A 20,518-nucleotide genomic window follows, 5' to 3' on the forward strand; every position below is an offset into this window, starting at 1 on the left:
AATGGAAAGAAACTATACCAAGATGTTTGTCCTCGATCCGTGATTACATTTCGTACATATAAGTAGCGTGTAAATGTTCATATGGTGCTATAACTGTTTGATCCATTTCAGCGCTTCTACAAACTTAAATAGATAGGCGAAGTTAGATTGATGGTAATTACTAATTAATAATTCAGTTTATTCCGCGACACTCCTACAGATTTGGGCTTGAAAGTTGACCATATGCTGTTCCTTCGAAATTGCTCGTTCATTCGATGCTTATTCTCAATCCTTAATTATTTACTCCAATATTCCAAAAATAAATGAACTTCTCTAGTTCAACTAGAAGAATGTATTTATTTTGGGTCCAAGAGAGTACATGGTTCAAATTTTCCCTGGAAAGTACTTGCTGCTTTCATGTTCCTCCTAAAAGAAACTGCTGGATCCTTTCATGCTCGTTCCTAATGTTTTTAAAAAATTTAACTGCATGAAAAGCGATTCGAACTAATAGAAACTTAGTCGTCCCTTCATGCTCCTTTTTTTTGACGATATTCTCCGAACGTTACTATAGTAATACTGTATCGTGATTGTGAAAAATCAGCGTTACTGTAGATAGGTCTGACAGTAATATTGTTTGTTGTAATAGATTATATAGGTATTTTTGGGACTGAGTAATTAGGATCATCTAATACAACAAAAGGGTTGATTGTTGTACGATAGAGGCATACGGCTACCGAGTAAATTTATTAAATATTATTTCAATTCTCCAATCACACAATCGCAAGTAAAAAAACCATCATAATTACTCCCTCCGTTTCAAAATAGAAACATTTATATGTGTTTTCCAGAATGAATCTGTAGGAAGAAATGTCCAAATACATTTTGAAAAACATGCATGAATACTTATATTTTGAAACGGAGGTACCGAACACAAACATTGAGCACACCAAAGGGTCAGCGTTCACTCACTTCACAGTGTTGTGGTTGGGGTCTTTTTTTTTGGGAGCAGAATCAGTCTCTGAAGGCCGAGAAGACAGGAGAAGAGCACTTCTGCCCACATCTCATGACGCAAAAGACCCAGCAATAAGTATAGTTACATCCACTGAATTATGCTACATTAGTTGCAATTCTTAGATGCTGTAATCAACAGCATAAATAAAGTGTGTACGGTGCCTCCTCTACATTAATATCATATACACAACGATGAGGTCATAGGCAAAATCAGGATCCCTGGCACAGGCCAAGATGGAAACAAACTTACCATGCAAACGTCAGACTTGTCAACTGTTGAACTCCTCTCTTCAGCTCGACTTGGCAAGCATCCTAGCCGAATATGAACTGCAAGCACATTGGCTGGTAGAGCAAAAGGCAGGCTTTGCGATAGTAATGTTAAAAATGATCCAAGAACCGCGTCTCTTCAGTCAAAGATCTCCTGGGCTTCGATTTTGCTGTGCTGGCTGCAGGGTTTGGTCAAAGGTGAATGAATGAATCAATCAATCGATAGGAAAAGTGTGCAGAATTCTGTCCATATGTAAGAGAAGAATGAACGGTGCCACACTTACTGTTCATCCTTGGAGACTCGGTAGTATTTCTCGGCGAGCTGCCTCTGACCAATAAGCTGAGCAAACCTCTCGTCATGGGTGATCACAATCAACTGGAAGTTCTCCTGCCCTTTCCTGCTCTCCATTATTCTGTGTCGGAAAGACAGACAGGCGCACACACAGTTAGGGTGGAAGCTCCGGGTGATAACAATTTAGTAGTAAATCTGTAGTTGCCAAAAGGAATACCTCAAAAGGGCACCAGCAAGGCTCTCTGCATTAGGCCCATCTAGATTGGTGGTCGGCTCATCTAGAGCTAATATGCCACAGTTCAGACAGAATGTTTCTGCCAGTGCCAGTCTGATTATAAGCGACGCAAGCACCTGAACAGTAGTGTAGATAACTGTGTAAGACATGGACTTGCGTACTGGACGTGTCACAAAATAATTCTAGCACTTATCCAACAGGTGTACTGCTTAAAAGAAGACAGCAAACCTGTCAATAAATTGACTGAATTACCAGTGAAAAATAAACATCGCCAAAATTTACCTTCTGGCCGGCACTGCAGCGCCCTCGCATTTCCAGCTCAGCATCACCTGTTTGCATGACAACCTAAAAGGAAGTTGAAAACAAGTGAACCCTGACGAACAATCCAAGAAAGTTAATCAAGGGTTAGCTAATTTAACTTACACGATAGCTGTATGATCGAGTGCCAGCACCCTCAGAGTCAGAATTAATGCTTATATAGTCGATATCTTGGCCCCTATATGTCTGTTGCCACAGTTCCTTGATTATTTTGTTTATCTCCTCCATTTTCATGGTGTGGAACCGCATAAGAGCCCTAGCAGAAAATATAAACACAAAATTGTAAAATGCAAGTTGGGTGAAACTTCCTAGCAGAAAAACAAACATCTGAGCATATTCTATTATCACAGTCATCCCAAGATGTAAGCCCCTACTCCACTAATCATGTGTCAACATACAAGGCCTACACAAAAAATAAAGGATGCAATTCAAAATAATTCATACAACAAGCTGTAGGTACATGCTATGGGCTTTGTGCACCATGTGGGCAACAGTCTTGGACCAAGGAAGAAGCAAAAGAAAGGGACAAGATGCATGCATTTGCTGCCGCAGCAGGAGTGAACTGGTAATGCTGGCTGACCCCTGACCCTTTGCACCAAGGAAGTACAAAGTCCATTATTTAGGAAACGAGATACTTTGCTAGCTCTCTCTTGAAGAAGATACTCGTGTCTCATCTGGTTTGCTCGGTGGTTGTAAGCTGCTCTTTTAGAAGGGAACACATCTCTCAGAATTATTGAAGCAAAGAATAAACAAAGGTTCTCTATTCTCCTCGCCTATCAACCAGAGCTCAGAACGTTAGTGGCAGCATAGCTGATCAATCAAGGCACGCCCAACCCTCAGTCCTTGGACCCATGCCAACTAGTGTGCAACACTATGTGGTAGAGAAGTAGAAGCATGACGGGTCAACAGTGTCGACGGCACCATCGGACCAACTAGCAGTGAAAATAACCACAGTTGATCTAGATTCTACAGATGGGTGAACACTGCAAATGCTTCTTAGCGACCAGCACCGAATGGAAGGAAGCCACTCGACTGCAAATGCTTCTCACTTGGTTTGGCTAAACTTTTTATGACCTCCTATTGGGTATTTATACCCTTAATGCAAATCTTATTCAGAAAGGAAGTAAAACTGCTAATCCTAATAGATTAGGTAGGTACTCCCTCTATCCCATGATATAAGGCATGGTCAAACTTGACACGGTCCCCAAAACTAATCTTTGTCTTATAATTTCTCAAATATTATAAGGTTTGTAGTAACAAAATTATAGCCATATGAAAGTAAATTCAAATGTCAATCCGATTATACAATTTTTAGCAAGTAAAATTCGATTCATATTGTACTAAATGTTGGTCAAAATGTTTTGAATGTGGAATCTTGAAATGCGTGGGTGCCTTATATTATGGGATGGAGGGAGTACTCTTTTATGATATCCTTTCTTTTACTAGTCTTGATTAGAGTCACTTATTTTAAAATTAACCATAAAGGGCAACTCAAGATACATCGGCCAAATGGCTGATATACACTTAACAGTGAGTGTTATGGTCCCAATTTAGGACCTTTACTTTTACAGAAGTAGGTTTTGCACACAAACCAGTTCACTCAAAAGCACTTTTGATATCATGTTTTTAATTAATACATATGTCATCTTTCGTATGTTCATCATAGAATGTATTCCCTCCATTCCATATTGATCATCACATAAGTATTTTCATCAAGACCAAGAGAAGCATTAACTTCCTTGTATTTCATTTAATGTGAGTATATGATGGGAGAAAATCAAGAAACATGCAGACTTTAACTTCCCCCATACACAAGAAACAGGAACTTTACCACCCCCAAATGCCTGTATGCAAACTCAATTTGCATGCATAAATACAATAATAATACTACACGTCAAACGAAAGGGTCAGGGTTATATGATGATCAATTTGGAATTTCTGTTTTTTGGTTACATCATGATCAATATGGAACGGAAGGAGTACTACATAAGAATTTCATGCTAATAAAATTAGAAAAAAAAAACAGATTCATAAGACAGCAACGCAATTTTCTTGGCAGAGAGAAGACTATGGGATTTCAATGTTTTCAGTTTATAAGGGACAAATCTGATATAACAGATACGGCAATAAACAATTTCAGTGTTTAAACAAGGAAATTTATAACAGTTGACACAAACGTGACATTTTCAGTCTATTAATACATAGTAGAAGGAAGGCAAATCTTTAAACAAGGAACAAAAAGGATGCTTCTTATTACTAGTGTTCAATATACTGGTCTATTCTTAGAGCATATATATGTAACTGGTGCCCCCTTCCTGTTGGCATACATAGGTTAGATCACACAATCTTCCATTGCCGGTTATGCATAATCAAATAATCAATACTAGGGGGGCAACCACATGAGTATCACTTACTCACTTAGCTTTTTTTCAAACCTTGCTTATTGAAGTGAAAAGAACAATGTTCAGAAAGTCAGTATCACTTACTTAAATCTTGGGGAGTAACTACAAGAAAAATGAGAACATAATAGCACATAGTGATGGTGAGACGTACTCACTTATCCAAAGCAGCATAGTATCGGTCCAAGTCCTTGTTTGCCATCTCAGTTGTCTGCAGTCACATCAGCTATTAGATCAAGCAACAAGATCAAAAACCAAAGAAAATGAACCTGGACATTCATGCCATCAACCTTTAGTTGAAGAAGTTGGTTAAAGTATCGCTTCTCAATATCCTTGTACTGCGTCTGTTTAAGTTCAAGCTTGTGTTTTGAAATATTACTTTGATAAACGGACTGCGTTCCTTGACACCTATTATACTGCATAAGTTGCCAAAAAGAATTAGGGTGATCACAATCTTCTGAGTAAAATTTCCTTTTAAATTCATTACTGGAACATGTGAACATGACATTAAGAAATACATACATTGCCATACGTATTGTATGTTAATGATTACAGAAACAGAGCATAAAAGAACGCCATCTTATTAGATGCAACTGTCAGTTGTTTCAAATGAGATATAAAATACCTCTGAAAGAAGCCTATCTTTTTCTTGTGAATGTTGCTTAAGATCCGCTTCTATAGTAGACAGGCTGCCAATGGAAAGTATTTTGTCCTCAAGTAATTCTATTTCATGAGTAAGTCGTTCCACTTCATCCTTTGTTCTCCTGTAGTTAAGGTTGTCATCAATGTTTCTTTTCAACTGATCTTGGCTCTTCAATAGCTCTTTGTTCTTGCTTAACTCCGCCGATTTTTCTTCTTTTCTTTCCTTACTTTTCTGTAGATCAGACTGCAACTGAGTATGTTTTTCCTGTAGTTCATTAAGCTTCTCGCCCTTCTTTGAATTCAGGTACCTAAAAGGATTCAGGAGTAAACATAGATAGTAGAAGTTGGACAAACTAAAATTCAGGAGCAATATGAGTTTTATACCCTTTGATACGCTCATTGTGTGTCTCGAGTGCATCAATTTCCTGCTGGAATTCCCTTTTTCTTTCTGCCAGCTGATGATACTCCTGATCAAGCTTTTCCTTCAAAGCTTCATGCTCTTGCAACAAGCTTTCTCTCTCTTTTGACAACGGACCAAGAGACTCCTCTAAATGCTGCATAATTGAGCAATAACCGATTATACACATGTTGCATCATAGTGCATAAGCCCAAGTGTAAGCATGTCATTGATAAAAAAAGCACCCCCAACATTTCCGGGACTCGAAACAATAGCAAGCCAAGTGAACCACAAGCGTTTCCTGGAAAGAGGCTGATGCAAGTGCTGACTAAATTGTGGTACAATGATAACCAGCCAGTAAAATTCTCAGTTACATTTCATCCAAAATCACTGTAGTATTTACATACGAGTTTATCAAATTGATCAAATGCTCTTAAGGCTATAAACTAGAAGGACTGCATCATAGCAGCAACTTTGTGGCTTGCCCAGATAACATATAACTCCAGTAAACTATATGTAAATATGTTATATCATCCAACCAAAATGGGCATATATCTGAAAAGCATGAACCTTGGAATTGAGGTATTACAACAAATAAATAGGAGTATATTTTATTAAACTCTCCCTATTATTATTATGGTCCAAGTTACACAAAACCACAGGGATTTTGTCATGTGACACATAACCCTAGGTTTTATGGTCCAAAAGTTTCACAAAAACACCCAATTGATCATTGACTTTTGAATTCTACAATCACATCTCAAATTTATGAGGATTTTGTTCAGCATATAAATGTTACATCCATTTTTTAAAATTTTGATACAAGAGTATGTTAAAATGGTTAACAGTGTGGTTTTGTGAAACTTTAGGACCATAATATCCAGGGTTACTTGCCACATGTCAAAATATCTGTGGTTTTGTGTAACTTGGACCATAATAGGTGGGGTTTTATGAAATTTACTCAAGAAAAAATTGTGCACAGAAGGCAAGCAGGAGTACCTTCTCTTCTAATGTTAGTTTTTCTTTCTCCTCAGCTAGATGTCCCAAATCCTCTTCAGCTTTTTGAAATTTGTGCACTGCACCTGAAGCTTTTAGCTTCTCTTCCCTAATATCATGCCATCGCATCTGAGCATTAGTCAGACCATCGGTAAGTGTTCTTTGTTGATCCCTTAGATCATCCACTTCATTGTTCAATGTGTCCCTGTTCAATAGATAAGAGTATCAAACAAAGTGAAGCTTCCAGCTTCCAAGTGGAGTCGTGAAGAAAATAAAGAGGTCAAATAAACTGCTTAAAAGATGGTAATAGAAAATATATTATATATAGTAGTATCTCAACATAGTTACAGCATATTGAAAGCCAAAGCACCTAAAGATCTCCAATAACCAGTTTGTGCGCTTATTTCTATCAGTACCAAGTGAAAAAGGGAACTCTACAACTAGTATGTGACAGATAGCTGTCTCAGAGCAGAAAAGCGCTGTCTATGAGCAGAAAAGTCTGGATGGGTGCATCCTTCACTAAAGCATTATTTGGTACTCCCACAAATTAAGGGCATCAGTTAGCTCTGTAAGCATTTAATTTGATTGCCATAGCTAGAGCAGTGTATGTGACATATCGACCCTGAAAAGCTTAAGCACTAGAATTTTTCAAGACCCCAATAACTGATCATGCATAAAATATCCTGTTGATTAATTCCTTCGAGAACTCTTTTCTAAATTTCCGAACAGATCAACAGAGTATAAATTTTTTAGGCCATTTGTTCCATGGTTCCAAATTACCCTTAACAAATTTGCTCCGTTCTGAGAATTAAATACCTTGTCCTCTGCACAGAGTTCAACTCCAACTGGATTTGCTCCAAAGATTTAACACCTTGGCCACGAACATCAAGCTTATATTCAAGATTTTCAACTTGTGGTCCTAACTGCTGTATTTCTTGTACGTGCCTATCAATCGTTTCAACTGGCTGTAGCAATACCTGCACTGCATCCTTGTCCATTTTAACTTGAGCAAGAACACTGACAAACTGCAATGAAGGATCACATATGGAAACTGTAAACAAAACTACATCTCTCCAAAGATCAAAGCCATCAAAATGCAAACAAGACAAAGCGAAATAGGTTATACATAATAAATTATCTTCGTCAATAACAATATTATCTGCATAGGTAACTAATTGAAAGAAAGTTATGATTTCACATGAGACCACAGATATACTATGATTAAAATATTTTCTCAAAGGTAAGTACTTATTTAAATACAAGACTATGACATGAGCTAACCACAAACTACATGTGTTTTATAGATTTCATTGAGAGACTCCATCCTACAGTGCCCAATCAAGAAGAGCTTAAGAACACCAAAACAAGCCTTATGCCAATGTGGCCTAGAAGAGGTGGCAACACATAACTACAGACCATCTAAACAAGATATGCTCTCTCCGTCCACAAATATAAAGGATTTTGGCTACGTAACTGAACGAGTGCTTGTCCAGGTATATAACCAAATCATTTATATTTGTGGACAGAGGGAGTAGCATGCTGTAGGCTAGTCGCAATTAGTATGAGATCAACTCCTTGTTTTAAAGAAATTAAATATACTGATTTAGTACTGCACGAGGTGGCAAGGGATGATATAATTGTGCCCGAGTTGGGCACGAGGAACGAAATACAAGCTCAAGGATATTCAGTTTGGATTGAACCAGAGAAGTCAAGTTCATTTAAGTCATGAGGTTATACTGTCTGCTATTTCTTTTATGTCTGGGAACTAAAACAGAGTTGTGTGTTAATAACAGGAAACTAACATCATCAAATGTTTGTGCCTTCTCACTTTCATCCGCCAAAAGTTGTTTCAAGTTCTTCTCTGCTAGAGGTATAGCCTCTTTTCCCAGCTTCACAAATTCCTCATAAGTTGCATTGAGTTTATTCAATTGCTGGAAAAAGTCTTCAGCATTTGAGCATTCCAATGAGATCTTGTTCATGCGATCTGCAGTACTTTCACACGTTGTCCTTTGCTGAAAGGTACAACAGACACATTAGGAAAAACTCATATGAATAAAGTAACTCTAACAAAGTAAAAGGCAGCATGTTATATCAATTATTAGATCAGGCACCTTCTTTACAAATTCATCCTCTTCATCAGGTGTGAAAGCACGTTGACAGCAAGGGCACATGTGGAGCTCACGAGCCAAATTTTCAAAAGGCTCATACATTTGCCGCATTCCCTTCGCGTAACTTAAATTGCTGCATATAAGCAGGAAGCATTGAATTTAGCACATCACAAGGAGATATATAGACCAAATTAAATGGCTAAAATTATGGATATCAACTTTTTTTGTTTCTCTCTTTCATCCATGGCATCTTTCAGATGTTTGGGAAACATGTTAATGTCAGCAGACATCTTCGTAATGGATTGAAGTTTGGACTCCACATAGCTTCTCTTTGCTGTAGAAAAACATGTGTCAATGGATCTTATCACAGTCTTAAAAGATAAAACGAATGAGCAGTCCTTTCATTAGTTCCATAGAAAAACTTTATTAATTTCCATGACAATATTTGTATTCTCTTTACAGTATGAGAAAACATTAATTTATTATCATCTCTGAGAGAACCTTGGAAGATGATATAGGTACAGTGTGCTAAATTTCTGCCCAGACAAAACAATCAAATTAGTTCTTGTCATCAAATTGAGAAGAAATTTACCCATGATTCAGGTGAAGCATAGATCAGAACTAGTCCCAGCTTTATTCAACGAACTATGATGAGTCTAAAGGACAATTTGGCTTTGAACATGATGGCAATTAAAAGAGTAAATTAGACAGGTATGACCAACCAAATTCCGCCGCACTAACATAGGAGTACTAAAGAATGAGGCACGGCAGCTACCAGATGCTTGGACACCTTCCACAAAGGCGCTATGTACAACAACAATATTTCCTCAATGCATGAGTTATCTCCTACTTCCTTCGTTTCACAATGTAAAACTTTCTAGCATTGCCTATATTCATTTAGATGTTAATGAATCTAGACATATGCATGTGTTTAGATTCATTAACATCTATATGTATGTGGGCAATGCTAGAAAGTCCTACATTGTGAAACGGAGGGAGTACAAGGCAATGTCCCAGCAAGGCTAATCACATGAACTACCTGCCAATTTGGCTATCCAATCAAAAATGCAACCAAACAAATCAATCTCATTTGGGGTCAAAGGCAGTTACTTAAAGAAACATTCAGTGAGCACAAACAGCTAAAGAAGAGAGAGCGAGTACATAGCATGAACTGCATCCACCGATCTGTGGAAGGAACACCTAGACACCCAGTTTGATCCGACATGCAATTAATTAGACGATTAGAGCGAGCTAAGTGCTGCATAGACCAGTATTGCCTTGTCTGGCATCATGGTAGCAGCAAGGAAGCAGACCACATAATCAGGGAGCAATCATGCACAATGGGGACACCATGGCCTAGCTCGCTAGTACTAGCTGCAGCTGCAACTACAGTACTGCAGCTATACTGCCACAGCTAGCTATGCCAAGTGTTAAGAGGAGAGACCAAGGGAGAGAAGAATCTGATACTATCTCACCTCAATGGAGGCCAAGAGCTGCAAAAATGATGTGAATCCTAACAGCGATTGCATTTCACATGTTTGCATGGTCACAGGTGTTATGTGGAGGGATGAATTGGGGTGCTCAACGGGAAGGCGAGGCTGCAGGCCTCGCCGCCCCAGAGCTTGGGTAAGGTCAAACAGAGAAGAGGGGAGACTAGAGATAGGTTTAACTTCTTTCTTAATTAATTCCACATGACTGTGGTGCCTCTCCTTACATAGAGCCAGCTCCTAACAAACATCCTAACAAAAGGCCTAACAAACCTCCTACAACCTTATCTAATAATGAGAGGGGCTGAGTTCTGCCCATAACATCTCCATCCCTCCTTCGAGACAGCTCGTCCTCGAGCTGCGGTGGAAGCCATGCCTAAAGGTTGAGGGGTGCCGATCACCCATGTCATCCTAGTCCCCTTTCCCTCCTCCTTCGGAAGCAGCTCGCCCGCGAGCTGCAAGCTTGTCTTCACATGATGTCCTATTATTAAGCCTTTTACATCTCGGCTCCTAACATTATTTGGAAAGAATAAATCTAAAATTATTTTGGTGTTCCATGCCATTCTTCTGCTGCCAAGCTCAGGTGGGCCCCATCCAGAAGAACATAGAGGAAGGACGCCATACCAATGTGACTGTGTGTTCCAAAAACCACAAATGTCCTGCTTGCTGTCATGTTTGCCAAAGGAGACCAAAGCTGTGTGGTGCCTAGACAACTGCAGCCCACTCCAATAGCCCCTGGCCCAAGACATGTTGTATGGATCTTGTCTTCTCAACAGAGGATCACGTGACCAGCCAAAAAGACACGGTCCAGTTGACCCACCGAACAGCAGGGACGAACGAGGAACCGTTCCCATATCTCACGCCGCCACCAGAAGTCACATCTCTTGCGCCGTGCATGCCGCAATCACTGCATGAGGACGCGCCGTACCGGCTATGCGCACCAGCCGCATGTGAGAAGGGCTGACGCCGTGGGGTCGCGAGGAACCAGCTGCCTCCTGCGCCGACTCTCGTGGCACACCTGCTGCTCATGTAGACGGCGCCACCCCCAGGAGGTTGACACGCGTGTTGCTCACGCTGTGCTGCAGCAGCTGCGCCCCCTTTCCCGGCGCGCGTGGCCCGCCTGGATCCCACGCCGTTGGCGCCGCACGTGATGCTCCCCGTCGTCGAGCAACGCTCAGCGTAATCGCAGCCGCCGCTCGAGGAAGCTGCTGGAAGATCCCTCGCTGCTGCTGTGGTCGCAGAAGGGAACGGTGACGACGCGACACGATGGTCTTCCATGGCGATGGCTGAGTTGATGGTGCCCCAGCGAGCGCCGACCGGACTGTTGTGAGGTGTGACAGCACTGCCGCAGCCTCGGATGCGAACGACAACTGAGAAAATGGCACTACAGCCAGGGGCTGCAGCACCTCCGCCGATTGGACCGATGGCGGTGAAGAGGGCATCGTCATCACCGGTTCCTCCACCGCAGCCGCGAACAGGGACGATGGCAGAGAAGGCGGTGCCGTCGCGAGTGGCGGAGAGGGCGTCGTCGTCGTAGTTTCCAACGCCACCCCCTTGGCCTCAAAACCCGCACGGAGTGCCAACACCAATTCTGTCACCTTGTCGAGCCCAGCTGTGATCTCCGTGATGGAGGTCTGCATGGCCCTGGAGGATTGGCGCAGCATGTGGAGGTCATGGATGGCAGGCATGGTGAATGGCGTGGTGGGGTGGATGTTATGTGGAGGAATGAATTGGGGTGCTCAACGGGAAGGCGAGGCCTGCAGCCTTGCCGCCCCAGAGTTTGGGTGAGGTCGAACAGAGAAGAGGGGAGACTAGAGATAGGTTTAACTTCTTTCTTGATTAATTCCACATGACTGGTGCCTCTCCTTATATAGAGCCGGCTCCTAACAAACATCCTAACAACCTTATCTAATAAAACCTAACAAACCTCCTACAGCCTTATCTAATAAAGCCTAACAACCTTATCTAATAATGAGAGGGGCTGAGTTCTGCCCATAACAACAGGCCAATCTGATCAAAAGTAATCTAACTCCGTTAGTTTATGATTGTAACATCCTAAGTTCCACTAATTAAATTTATCAGTATTTTTCACATATTTTCCTTTATTTGGATAGGAATGTGCTAGGTTAGCCTAAAGATAAAAAAATAAATATCAAATGCATGCAATATACATAGTTCGTAGGAAATCCGCCATTGTTTAAAAATAGCAATGAGAAAAATATGGTACATTTGCACTTGAAAATTCAAGGAGACGTATAACCGACTCCTCTCCAAAGTTATTTGTTCAAATCCCACACCATAGTGGATCTTTTAGATATCAAAATATTTCACATAAAATCACGCCATTACGTAAGTATAAATGTACGGTAGTAATATCTGAATTTACCATCCAATTCCTTTTGAAGCTTTGACAAGTGGCTCCTAGCATCAAGTATTTTCATCTGTACCAGTTTCAGCTCTTGCGCTGCTTCCTGGGATTTTGAGTTCAAATCATTGTATTCTCTGTCTACAGACCTGAGCCAAGCAGAGTTTTGTACCATTACTAAATGCATAAATAACAACTAGAGGACTTCATATGTATTATTCTCACATCTACTATTAGGATGAATTGGCATAAACATGATAGTTCGTGTGCACAGGACTAATCATCCCAGCATTAATGAACAGCCATATACATACAACTACACGGTTATGTTTAAAATTATCATGTACGCTACTGCACTTGCATTGAATGTACATCAGCTCATGGTGTGCATGATTGATCAAAATATGCATGACTACAGATAGTCAGATACTGCTATTACTACTACTAGCTATCAGTAGCCCACTGATAAAAATGCAGAAATGAGGTCAATTGATGGAAGAGATAACTTTTTCAAACTACAGCTTGACAAATGACACAGGTGAACTGAACTGATCACAGCAACCAACAAAGGAATCACTGATCGCTGGTTGAAACAAATATAAGAAAAACAGAGTAGCACATACCCAAAGGCTTGACTAAGTTCCTTCTTGACTTCCTTCTCAGAAGGAGTCCTCCCTTTAAACACAATTCTGATTTTGTCCTTATGCTCATCAAATCTGCATTTTACACAGTATGTGCTACTTGAACTTCTCACACAGCAAGATTTAAGATTGGGAAATATAAAAAAGTGAATCATAAAATAAGTAGGGTTATAAAAGGAGAGAGGAAGAAACATGCATCTTTTTAAGTTTCTTCTTGCTTTCTTCCAATTCATCCTTCTTCACGTCTAGTAGTACCCTGTCATTGGAATCACTAATAATGCTGTCTTTTTCCCACTGAAGTGTTTTTATCTTCTGGTCCAAGCTAAATATCTCTGTGCGCTTCTGATTTACAATTGAATCATAGTTCCTTTCTCCCAGCGCAAGTGCTTTCCTTTCAACTTCAATTTGCTATCCAAAATTAAGATGGGATGAATCAGTTATTATTCTCAAAAAAAATACTTTCATCAGAATTAAGAATGATGGCATACTTTAAGACATCAAAGCATGTGGAGAAAAATATGAGCCAACGCCTAAGGGTGCAATGCTCAAACTGTCTAATGCTGTGAGCCTGTGACATTTATTTCTACTTCTGATAAAAATGTAACAAGAAAAGTGCAGCCACATATATGGATGTTTCCAAGAACTAAAGATAATTGGATCAGGAAAGTACCAGATGTCTCTCCTTTTCATCAATACGGGGAAGATTGTACTTTGAAAGGTCCATTTCCGCGGCATCGCGTTCACTCTCTTTATCTTTCATGCGCCTTGAAATACCTTTCTGAAAAGTTATTGATATGTGAAGAAATACAATTTCTTCTGAGATAGTTGCAGAAGATCATATTTGTGCTTGTCCAATGTTCTTTCCATGACTAACCTTGGAGGCAACCTTAGATTCTATCTGGCCAACAACTTCAGAGTAGCGAGTATTTACTTCAAGATAGCGTCCCCACAGAAACTGTTTCTGTGCCTCATTAGATTTCTGGTCATAAAGCGGAATTTTCATTGTCAGAGCACATACTTTTTAAGAACAGGTGGGTTCAATATTAACTAGATAAAATTCACTGCCTACTTGAGCAAATGATTTGAGTAGATTCAGTAACATTCTTCCTCCAACAAAAACTGTTTAATACATAACTCATACGTCCACTGAGATGCCACACCAAAACAGGACAATTATGAGGTGGATGCAGAATAGAGCACATTTGCTATATGACTAAACTCCATACGCATATTGATTTTGGAAATGATTTTGAAGCTTATAATCAGCGGAAGTTAAAAATAAAAGTGTATACTTTAGCAATTAAATTCCAGAATACATAGAATCAGTATTCTCACCTTCTTATCCTGCAAATCATCATTAAGATTTGACAGTTTTGCTTTAGTTATGTTTGTAAGGTGCATGGCAGCAGCATCAGTTAAAGGAGCATCAGGTATTGGCCCAAGATTATGTTTGGTGAAGATCTTTCTGATTGCTGAATCCCGTTCGTGTTTCACTGACATGTGAGCCTGAAAACCACATATTTGGATGTTACTTTAAACTTTTAACGCCATAAAACAATGTCCACTATAGTTAATAATGACTGATAAAATCATAAAAAGAAGATATAAAAGATGATAACATTACGTCAGCTTCTGCCTGGAGCCTTCCTGTTTCTCGCATCAAATCATTTATGGCCTTGGAAAGGAAGGAGCTTGTTGTATTTTCATCATCCACATCTCTTTCTAGTTTACTGATCTTATTTTGCAGCAATGCCATTCTTTCTTCAAATTTCGTTTGCCACTCCTTTAGTTCATCATCGGTATCTAAACAAAGACAGAGTCAATTGTTGTAATGGTGAGAACTAATGGGCTGAAGCCTGAAGGCACAGTGACACACCAAGGAGTCACTTACCTTCGTTTTCCTCAGAAAGAGCAGCATACTGTTGCTGCTGAAGTGTAAAATATGTAGTTCTAGCAGATGTACTGGAGTTAATTTCCTGTTGAAGCCTCCTCAAGTCAGCTAAACTTTTTTCAGTACGACGAATTTTGTCTTCAACACCTTGAACGTTTGTTCTCAGTTCCTCCATTTGAATTTTTAAGGCATCTGACTTCTCTTGATCTTGAGCAATATTGTCACGGAGCTGTCAAAATTAGTGAGAGTTAAAGTAAAAATAAAAGGTACGTTAGTGAGACATGTGGGTCATGGACAATTACTCTATCCCTTATATAGCACTCATTGTCTCGCTGACATGTGGGTCAAGGACACAATTGTTAGTGAGACATAAGTAGCATATAATAATAGATTAAGAAATAATTTCAGGGTCTACGGATGTCAGGTGAACATGCAAAAGCTGGTTCTCACAACTTTGAATGGCACATAGAAACAATAACTAGTATCTAACTTGATGTATATACTCCCTCCATCCCCAAATACAAGGGATTCTAGGTTATTTGAGGTAAATTAATTATAGAGAAAAAAGACAAAATGCCTCCCATTAAATAAGGATATGTATGGAGTGGGGGAGTGGTTCGTAGTAAGATGGGGAGAAGTTTGAATGGGAGGTGATTGATGTGAAAAGTAATACCAAATGTGTTACAATGGTGTCTGCTGTCAAATTACTTCATTAATTGCCAAATATTTACATTGTTTCTGCATTCTTCACCAATAACATCATTAAAGTCAGCAGGACACCATGTTGATAAATCAGACATCTTATGACAAATAATTAAAGGTAAAATATGCTGATTAGCCATATATTCTGGCACAAATGCAGGACAGAACGATACAATCCCTTCAATTTCTTTTAGTTGATCAGTAATCATTTAAAAAAAAAGAAAAACATTGTAGCATTTCAAAGATCCAGAACAAAATGATAGCCCAACCCATGGCAAATAAGCAAATAACAAAGGTGCTTCCGCAATGACAAGTTGAACTCAACTCTCGATACCATAACTCAAAAGTTTCATACAATGGCAGTCTAGCAGGAATGATTGAACAGAAGATTAGAGTACCCTATATGCTTGGTCTTTTAGAGTCTGAAGGTTCTCCAACTTTAACCTAAAAGTCTTGATTTCCTGTGCTTGATCCTTGTGAAGTTTTTTTATGACTTCGAGAGCTTTGGTATAGCTGCACATGCAATACAGAAATTAAGGTAGTCCAATGCTAGTCATAACGACATTTCAAGGAATAACGATGATTACTCTAGAGAATAATTTATCTCAAAATATTGTCATGTTTCAACTAATAACGGTTATGCTCTTGACCAGAGCTTCCGAAGCAAACACGAAATAGTAAAACATTCAAGTACCGGGTCGCAGAAAAGATATCGTCAAACTTCTTCTTAAGTGTCGATGGATCCTGCAAAGGCCAATTGGACTCATCTTGGTGCACGAATATAACATTCTCCAGTATAGCCTTTGATACACCCATTAAAGCTGGAATCTCCCTATCCATATCAGCACATCTGTAGCTGAGGCAGACTTTCTGAATTCAGCAATAACAAAAACAAATTAGGCTGTGAATATACATTGTAACCTAAAATGTTCAACAGATACAGTACTCCTTTAGGCGCAATTTGTGGTGGCTGTGCTGTATTATACTGTGCTTATTTTAAATTTGTAGTAGAAATGTAAGAATCATTCTATTTTAAAAAAAATCAAATAATGGTTAGAAAAATATGTTATGCAATCATCGTATCTCTCACAATTGTTTCATTTTTATAGAACACAATAATATTATCGCTTCCAACTTAGATTGAATAAGAACAGTTTACCAAACGAGATTTATCATAATCCACCTCAACCCCAAATGAAGCCATAGTGATACAAACCCGTTGCCTTGTTTAAATTTATTATTTAGAACCAACCAAACAAGTGTGAAATTCCCATCATCTAGATTCACATGGATCAAATTTTTATGTGCAACAATGTCACACTAAGTACCTGTGGTCACAGAAAGTACAAGGTGTCCTAAGAAAATTTTCTACGACCACAAAAATAGATCAAAAATGAAAGAAATCAAATGTATTTGAGAAGTGTTGCATGGTTCATAAGGGCAATCTGATTGTTCTATTAATTAAAATATCAATCGGTATGCAATACAAAGGGAAATTGAGAGAAAATTTCCCACATAACTATGCACTTCCGGCTATTCTAGTTTATGAAAACATTTATAACCACCACAGACTCATAGCTAAGATCTACTTAACTCAAATTTGAGACAAGGGTTTACCTGACACGGACAATACAAAGTGCAAGGAAAATAATGGACGTCTTTGTATGCAACCATGGGGACAGTATTTACTACAAGAAAGTCCTACAGGCAGAGACATGTATAGCAACAGAAACTACAGCATATGATTGATATATGTAATAATATTAGCTTTGTAATGAACCTTGAGTTACAAACAACAATAGACATGAGAAATCATTTTCGGGTTACAGGTGTTCTGAACCAAATCAAGATCATCCAATGACATGCTGGCAAAGTTATTTTTCCCAGTTGGAGTTTCAAGAATCTTTTGTAACTAAACAAACACACCCATGCCTCAATATAATCAAATAAATAAATCTCAAAGGCATGGCCCCATATTAAACAACTTGGAAGCAAAAGGGGAAACAATAAGTCTGAGGACCTCGCCCGTGTGTGGATTTATAGTCTGGAGGACGCTCTCAATTGCTTTAAACTCCATTTTTGATGCCTTCTGGGTAAGCTGGAAGGAGCGGATGCACACCACATCCTTTCCTGCTGCTGTCTTAAACCGCAGCTTAATCTGCCCTTTTGTTTCCGTCTCACCTGCCACCTGCACATCCCACAGAAACAAGTAATGTAAAAGAACTCCTGGCAGAAAATTATGCCAACAACCTTGAAGCAGCTTCAGTCCACAATAACCATCATTCATTTCAAGCCCATTCCCTGGCACAATAGCACAGCACACTGCACCTCCATAGGCATTCGAGATCCCTCAATTGCATCAATCCATCGCTCCACCAAGATACAAATCATAAAAGCATCAACCCCTGTTCGATACGACTGCTATCAAACCACCGTGAACTGGGTACCCCCAATAGACCTTACTAACAAGATTAATCACACCATTGTTCCCGAAATGCAGCAAAACCCCTACGACTCAACCCCGAGCCCATGGTGAGGACGAACACTGAAGCCGCGCGTGTGTCTCACCTTGGGGTCGTGCACGAAGGTGTGGCCGGAGCGGGAGTTCGGGGGCAGCTCGCCGGTGCAGGAGAGCTTCAGGCACTCGATGATCGTCTGCAGGGAGGACAGAAACCAAGCAAAAAAACCCAAAAAATAAAAATCAGTACACGCGCACACTACAGATGCTAGGGGAAAGAGATTGGATTGGGGCGCTCACGGTTTTGCCGGCGCCGTTGGGGCCAACGATGAGGGTGAGGGGCTTGAAGAAGGTGATGACGTTCTTGTTCTCCGGATCGAAGCTCCGGATCCCCTTGATCAGCATCTTGTCCACCGTGCTCATCTTGCCCTCCCCCTACTCCTCCTGCTGCTGACCAGCCCCCTCGCAATCTAGATTGGAATCGCCGCCTCCTCCTCCTCCTCCTCCTCCGGGAGTGGAAACTTGGAATCGGCGATCGCGTTGTTGCTGCGAGCGATTGATTCTATTCCCAATCCATCTGTTGCTCTTGCTCTTGCTCCGCCATGGATGGAATGGGAGAGGGGCGGAGGAGGAAACGTTGGGGAGAAGGGACGGAAAAGGTGGAAAGAGTGGCGTCGCTTCCTCTGGTTTTGGGTTTAGGGTTTTACACTTCCATCTCTCTTTTTTTTTAGAATTTTTTTTTAAACGAATGTAGCGGTGTTAAATTTGGAAGCTAAAACACGAAAAAACTAGAAAATGATTGCTTTTAGCACCCCACCTTCATTTAAGTCCCAACACAATACTAACACCCTAACATATTTTTCACTCACTACTAGAAACATGGTTGTATTAGGGTGCTCATGATGCGCCGATTGTCGTTTGGCCCAAGTGCTAGGAACCAGGTATTTGTCGCCATCTCTTCAAGCCGCGGAGCCCCATGAAGACCGCGTAACCGAAATTGGTCACATATTGTTCAAGCTGAACAAGGATGTGCAGAGCAAGAAGAGGAGCGTGGCACCACGTTGTGGAGGTCGGAGCTTCGTCGAATCGTGGTTTTGCCCATGCAAAGCAAGCGTTTCCCCAATAGCCCCTCCCGTGCACCAGGTTTCCCCCCTCCTGCGCCGCTTTGCTCGTCACCATCAGGGAGGGGGAGATTGCTTGTACGGAGATTCACCGTCGCTCAATCACAACCATTCCACAAATCACAAGCAATGGTGTAGCCATGGGAAAAATGCATGAAGTGGCACATGAGGGGAGGGAACTGAATACAGCTTATCTTGACCTTCCTGTGGATAACCTTATCGATGCTGTTATTGGTGGAGAGCTCCGATAGCTTCCCCTCCACCGTCGTGATGTTGCCGCCTACTATGGAGGTGGAGCAATCGAGAAGGATAAGAGGAGGATCCAGAGGGAATGGCGATGATGGCGTAGAGGAAAAGAGAGAGAAGGGGAAGCAGGTCATGGCTCTCGTGCCGTACCCGCGCCTCTTGGACTCCAACTCTATCCACTCCCTTAGTCTTACTGCCGCGGTGACTAGCAACTAGCACAGCGGCTCCTGCCCCAACGGCGATGAGCGATGTGGGCGGAGGAAGTGGAGAAAACTTGATGAGAAGCGTGGTAGGAAGCGGAAAAGACTTAATGAGAAGCGGGGTAGTTGGGGGAATTTGATCCAATTTGTTGTTGACCCTTTGACTGGGACACCACCGTTGTAGGCTAAGTTCCTTTTGAGAGTATTTTGATATTTGTTTGGGTTCTATTTAAGTTCATTTTAAGAGGATTTTGATATTTGTTTGGGTCCTATTTAAGACCACATGCAGTGTGGAGCCTATTTTCTACAATGGTTCTAGATCAAACTACTGTCTTGGGTCTCTCGAATACGTAGCCTGCATTGTGAATGCACTTAGGGTGAGTTTGAGGAGGAGGAGATTGAGAAGATTGGGAAGATGCGCAAAACAAGGTGAGCCATTAGCGCATGATTAATTAAGTATTAACTATTTTAAATTTAAAAATAGATTAATATGATTTTTTAAAGCAACTTTCCTATAGAAAATTTTTACAAAAAATACACCGTTTAGTAGTTTGGGAAGCGTGCGCTCAGAAATCGAAACAAACTCACTCACTTTCTTCAGCTGCCGAACGCAACATTAGTATCAATATTGGTCAAAGGAGCATGTTTTGTGAAAGAAAAATTAAACAAAACTAATAAGACAGCATCATATAGGATTTGATTTTTTTTTAATGTTCACCAATGCATGCTATTTTTTTGAAATAATGGTTCACAATAATGATAC

General features: G+C 40.3%; 1 protein-coding gene across 3 annotated transcripts; it reads right to left on the bottom strand.

Annotated features, from left to right (window-relative positions):
• Positions 1 to 1,011: 1,011 nt before the first annotated feature.
• Positions 1,012 to 18,864, bottom strand: LOC4329409 (DNA repair protein RAD50). 3 transcript variants are annotated; one of them, XR_003241036.2, is made up of 27 exons: positions 18,489 to 18,864; positions 18,299 to 18,385; positions 17,751 to 17,918; positions 16,425 to 16,600; positions 16,129 to 16,243; positions 15,029 to 15,257; positions 14,762 to 14,940; positions 14,473 to 14,643; positions 14,012 to 14,116; positions 13,808 to 13,915; positions 13,334 to 13,545; positions 13,120 to 13,212; positions 12,518 to 12,645; positions 8,864 to 8,978; positions 8,648 to 8,777; positions 8,339 to 8,548; positions 7,353 to 7,561; positions 6,540 to 6,741; positions 5,528 to 5,697; positions 5,127 to 5,451; positions 4,792 to 4,917; positions 4,660 to 4,712; positions 2,208 to 2,358; positions 2,067 to 2,113; positions 1,767 to 1,900; positions 1,542 to 1,670; positions 1,012 to 1,436 (listed from the first exon to the last, which is right to left on the bottom strand). XR_003241036.2 is itself a non-coding variant. In XM_015771294.3 (27 exons), exons 1-27 carry the CDS (start codon positions 18,609 to 18,611, stop codon positions 1,397 to 1,399), a joined length of 3,951 nt encoding a protein of 1,316 aa, XP_015626780.1. In that variant the 5' UTR covers positions 18,612 to 18,864; the 3' UTR covers positions 1,012 to 1,396. The 3 variants fall into 3 exon arrangements, 1 of the variants encoding a protein (XP_015626780.1); XR_001543757.3 differs by having other exon boundaries at positions 2,067 to 2,129; positions 4,656 to 4,712; XM_015771294.3 differs by having other exon boundaries at positions 2,067 to 2,129.
• Between the last annotated feature and the right edge of the window lie 1,654 nt (positions 18,865 to 20,518).

The sequence above is a fragment of the Oryza sativa genome, chromosome 2, assembly GCF_034140825.1.
Source record: "Oryza sativa Japonica Group chromosome 2, ASM3414082v1".
Lineage (NCBI taxonomy): Eukaryota > Viridiplantae > Streptophyta > Magnoliopsida > Poales > Poaceae > Oryza > Oryza sativa.

Coding starts and splice junctions, on each gene's coding strand:
- LOC4329409 (XM_015771294.3), bottom strand. CDS start 18,611: ATGAGCACGGTGGACAAGATGCTGATCAAGGGGATCCGGAGCTTCGAT. Junction 15,258..16,128: donor TAAAAGACCAAGCATATAGG/GTACTCTAATCT, acceptor TAATTTTGACAG/CTCCGTGACAATATTGCTCA. Junction 1,437..1,541: donor CGAGTCTCCAAGGATGAACA/GTAAGTGTGGCA, acceptor CAAACCCTGCAG/CCAGCACAGCAAAATCGAAG.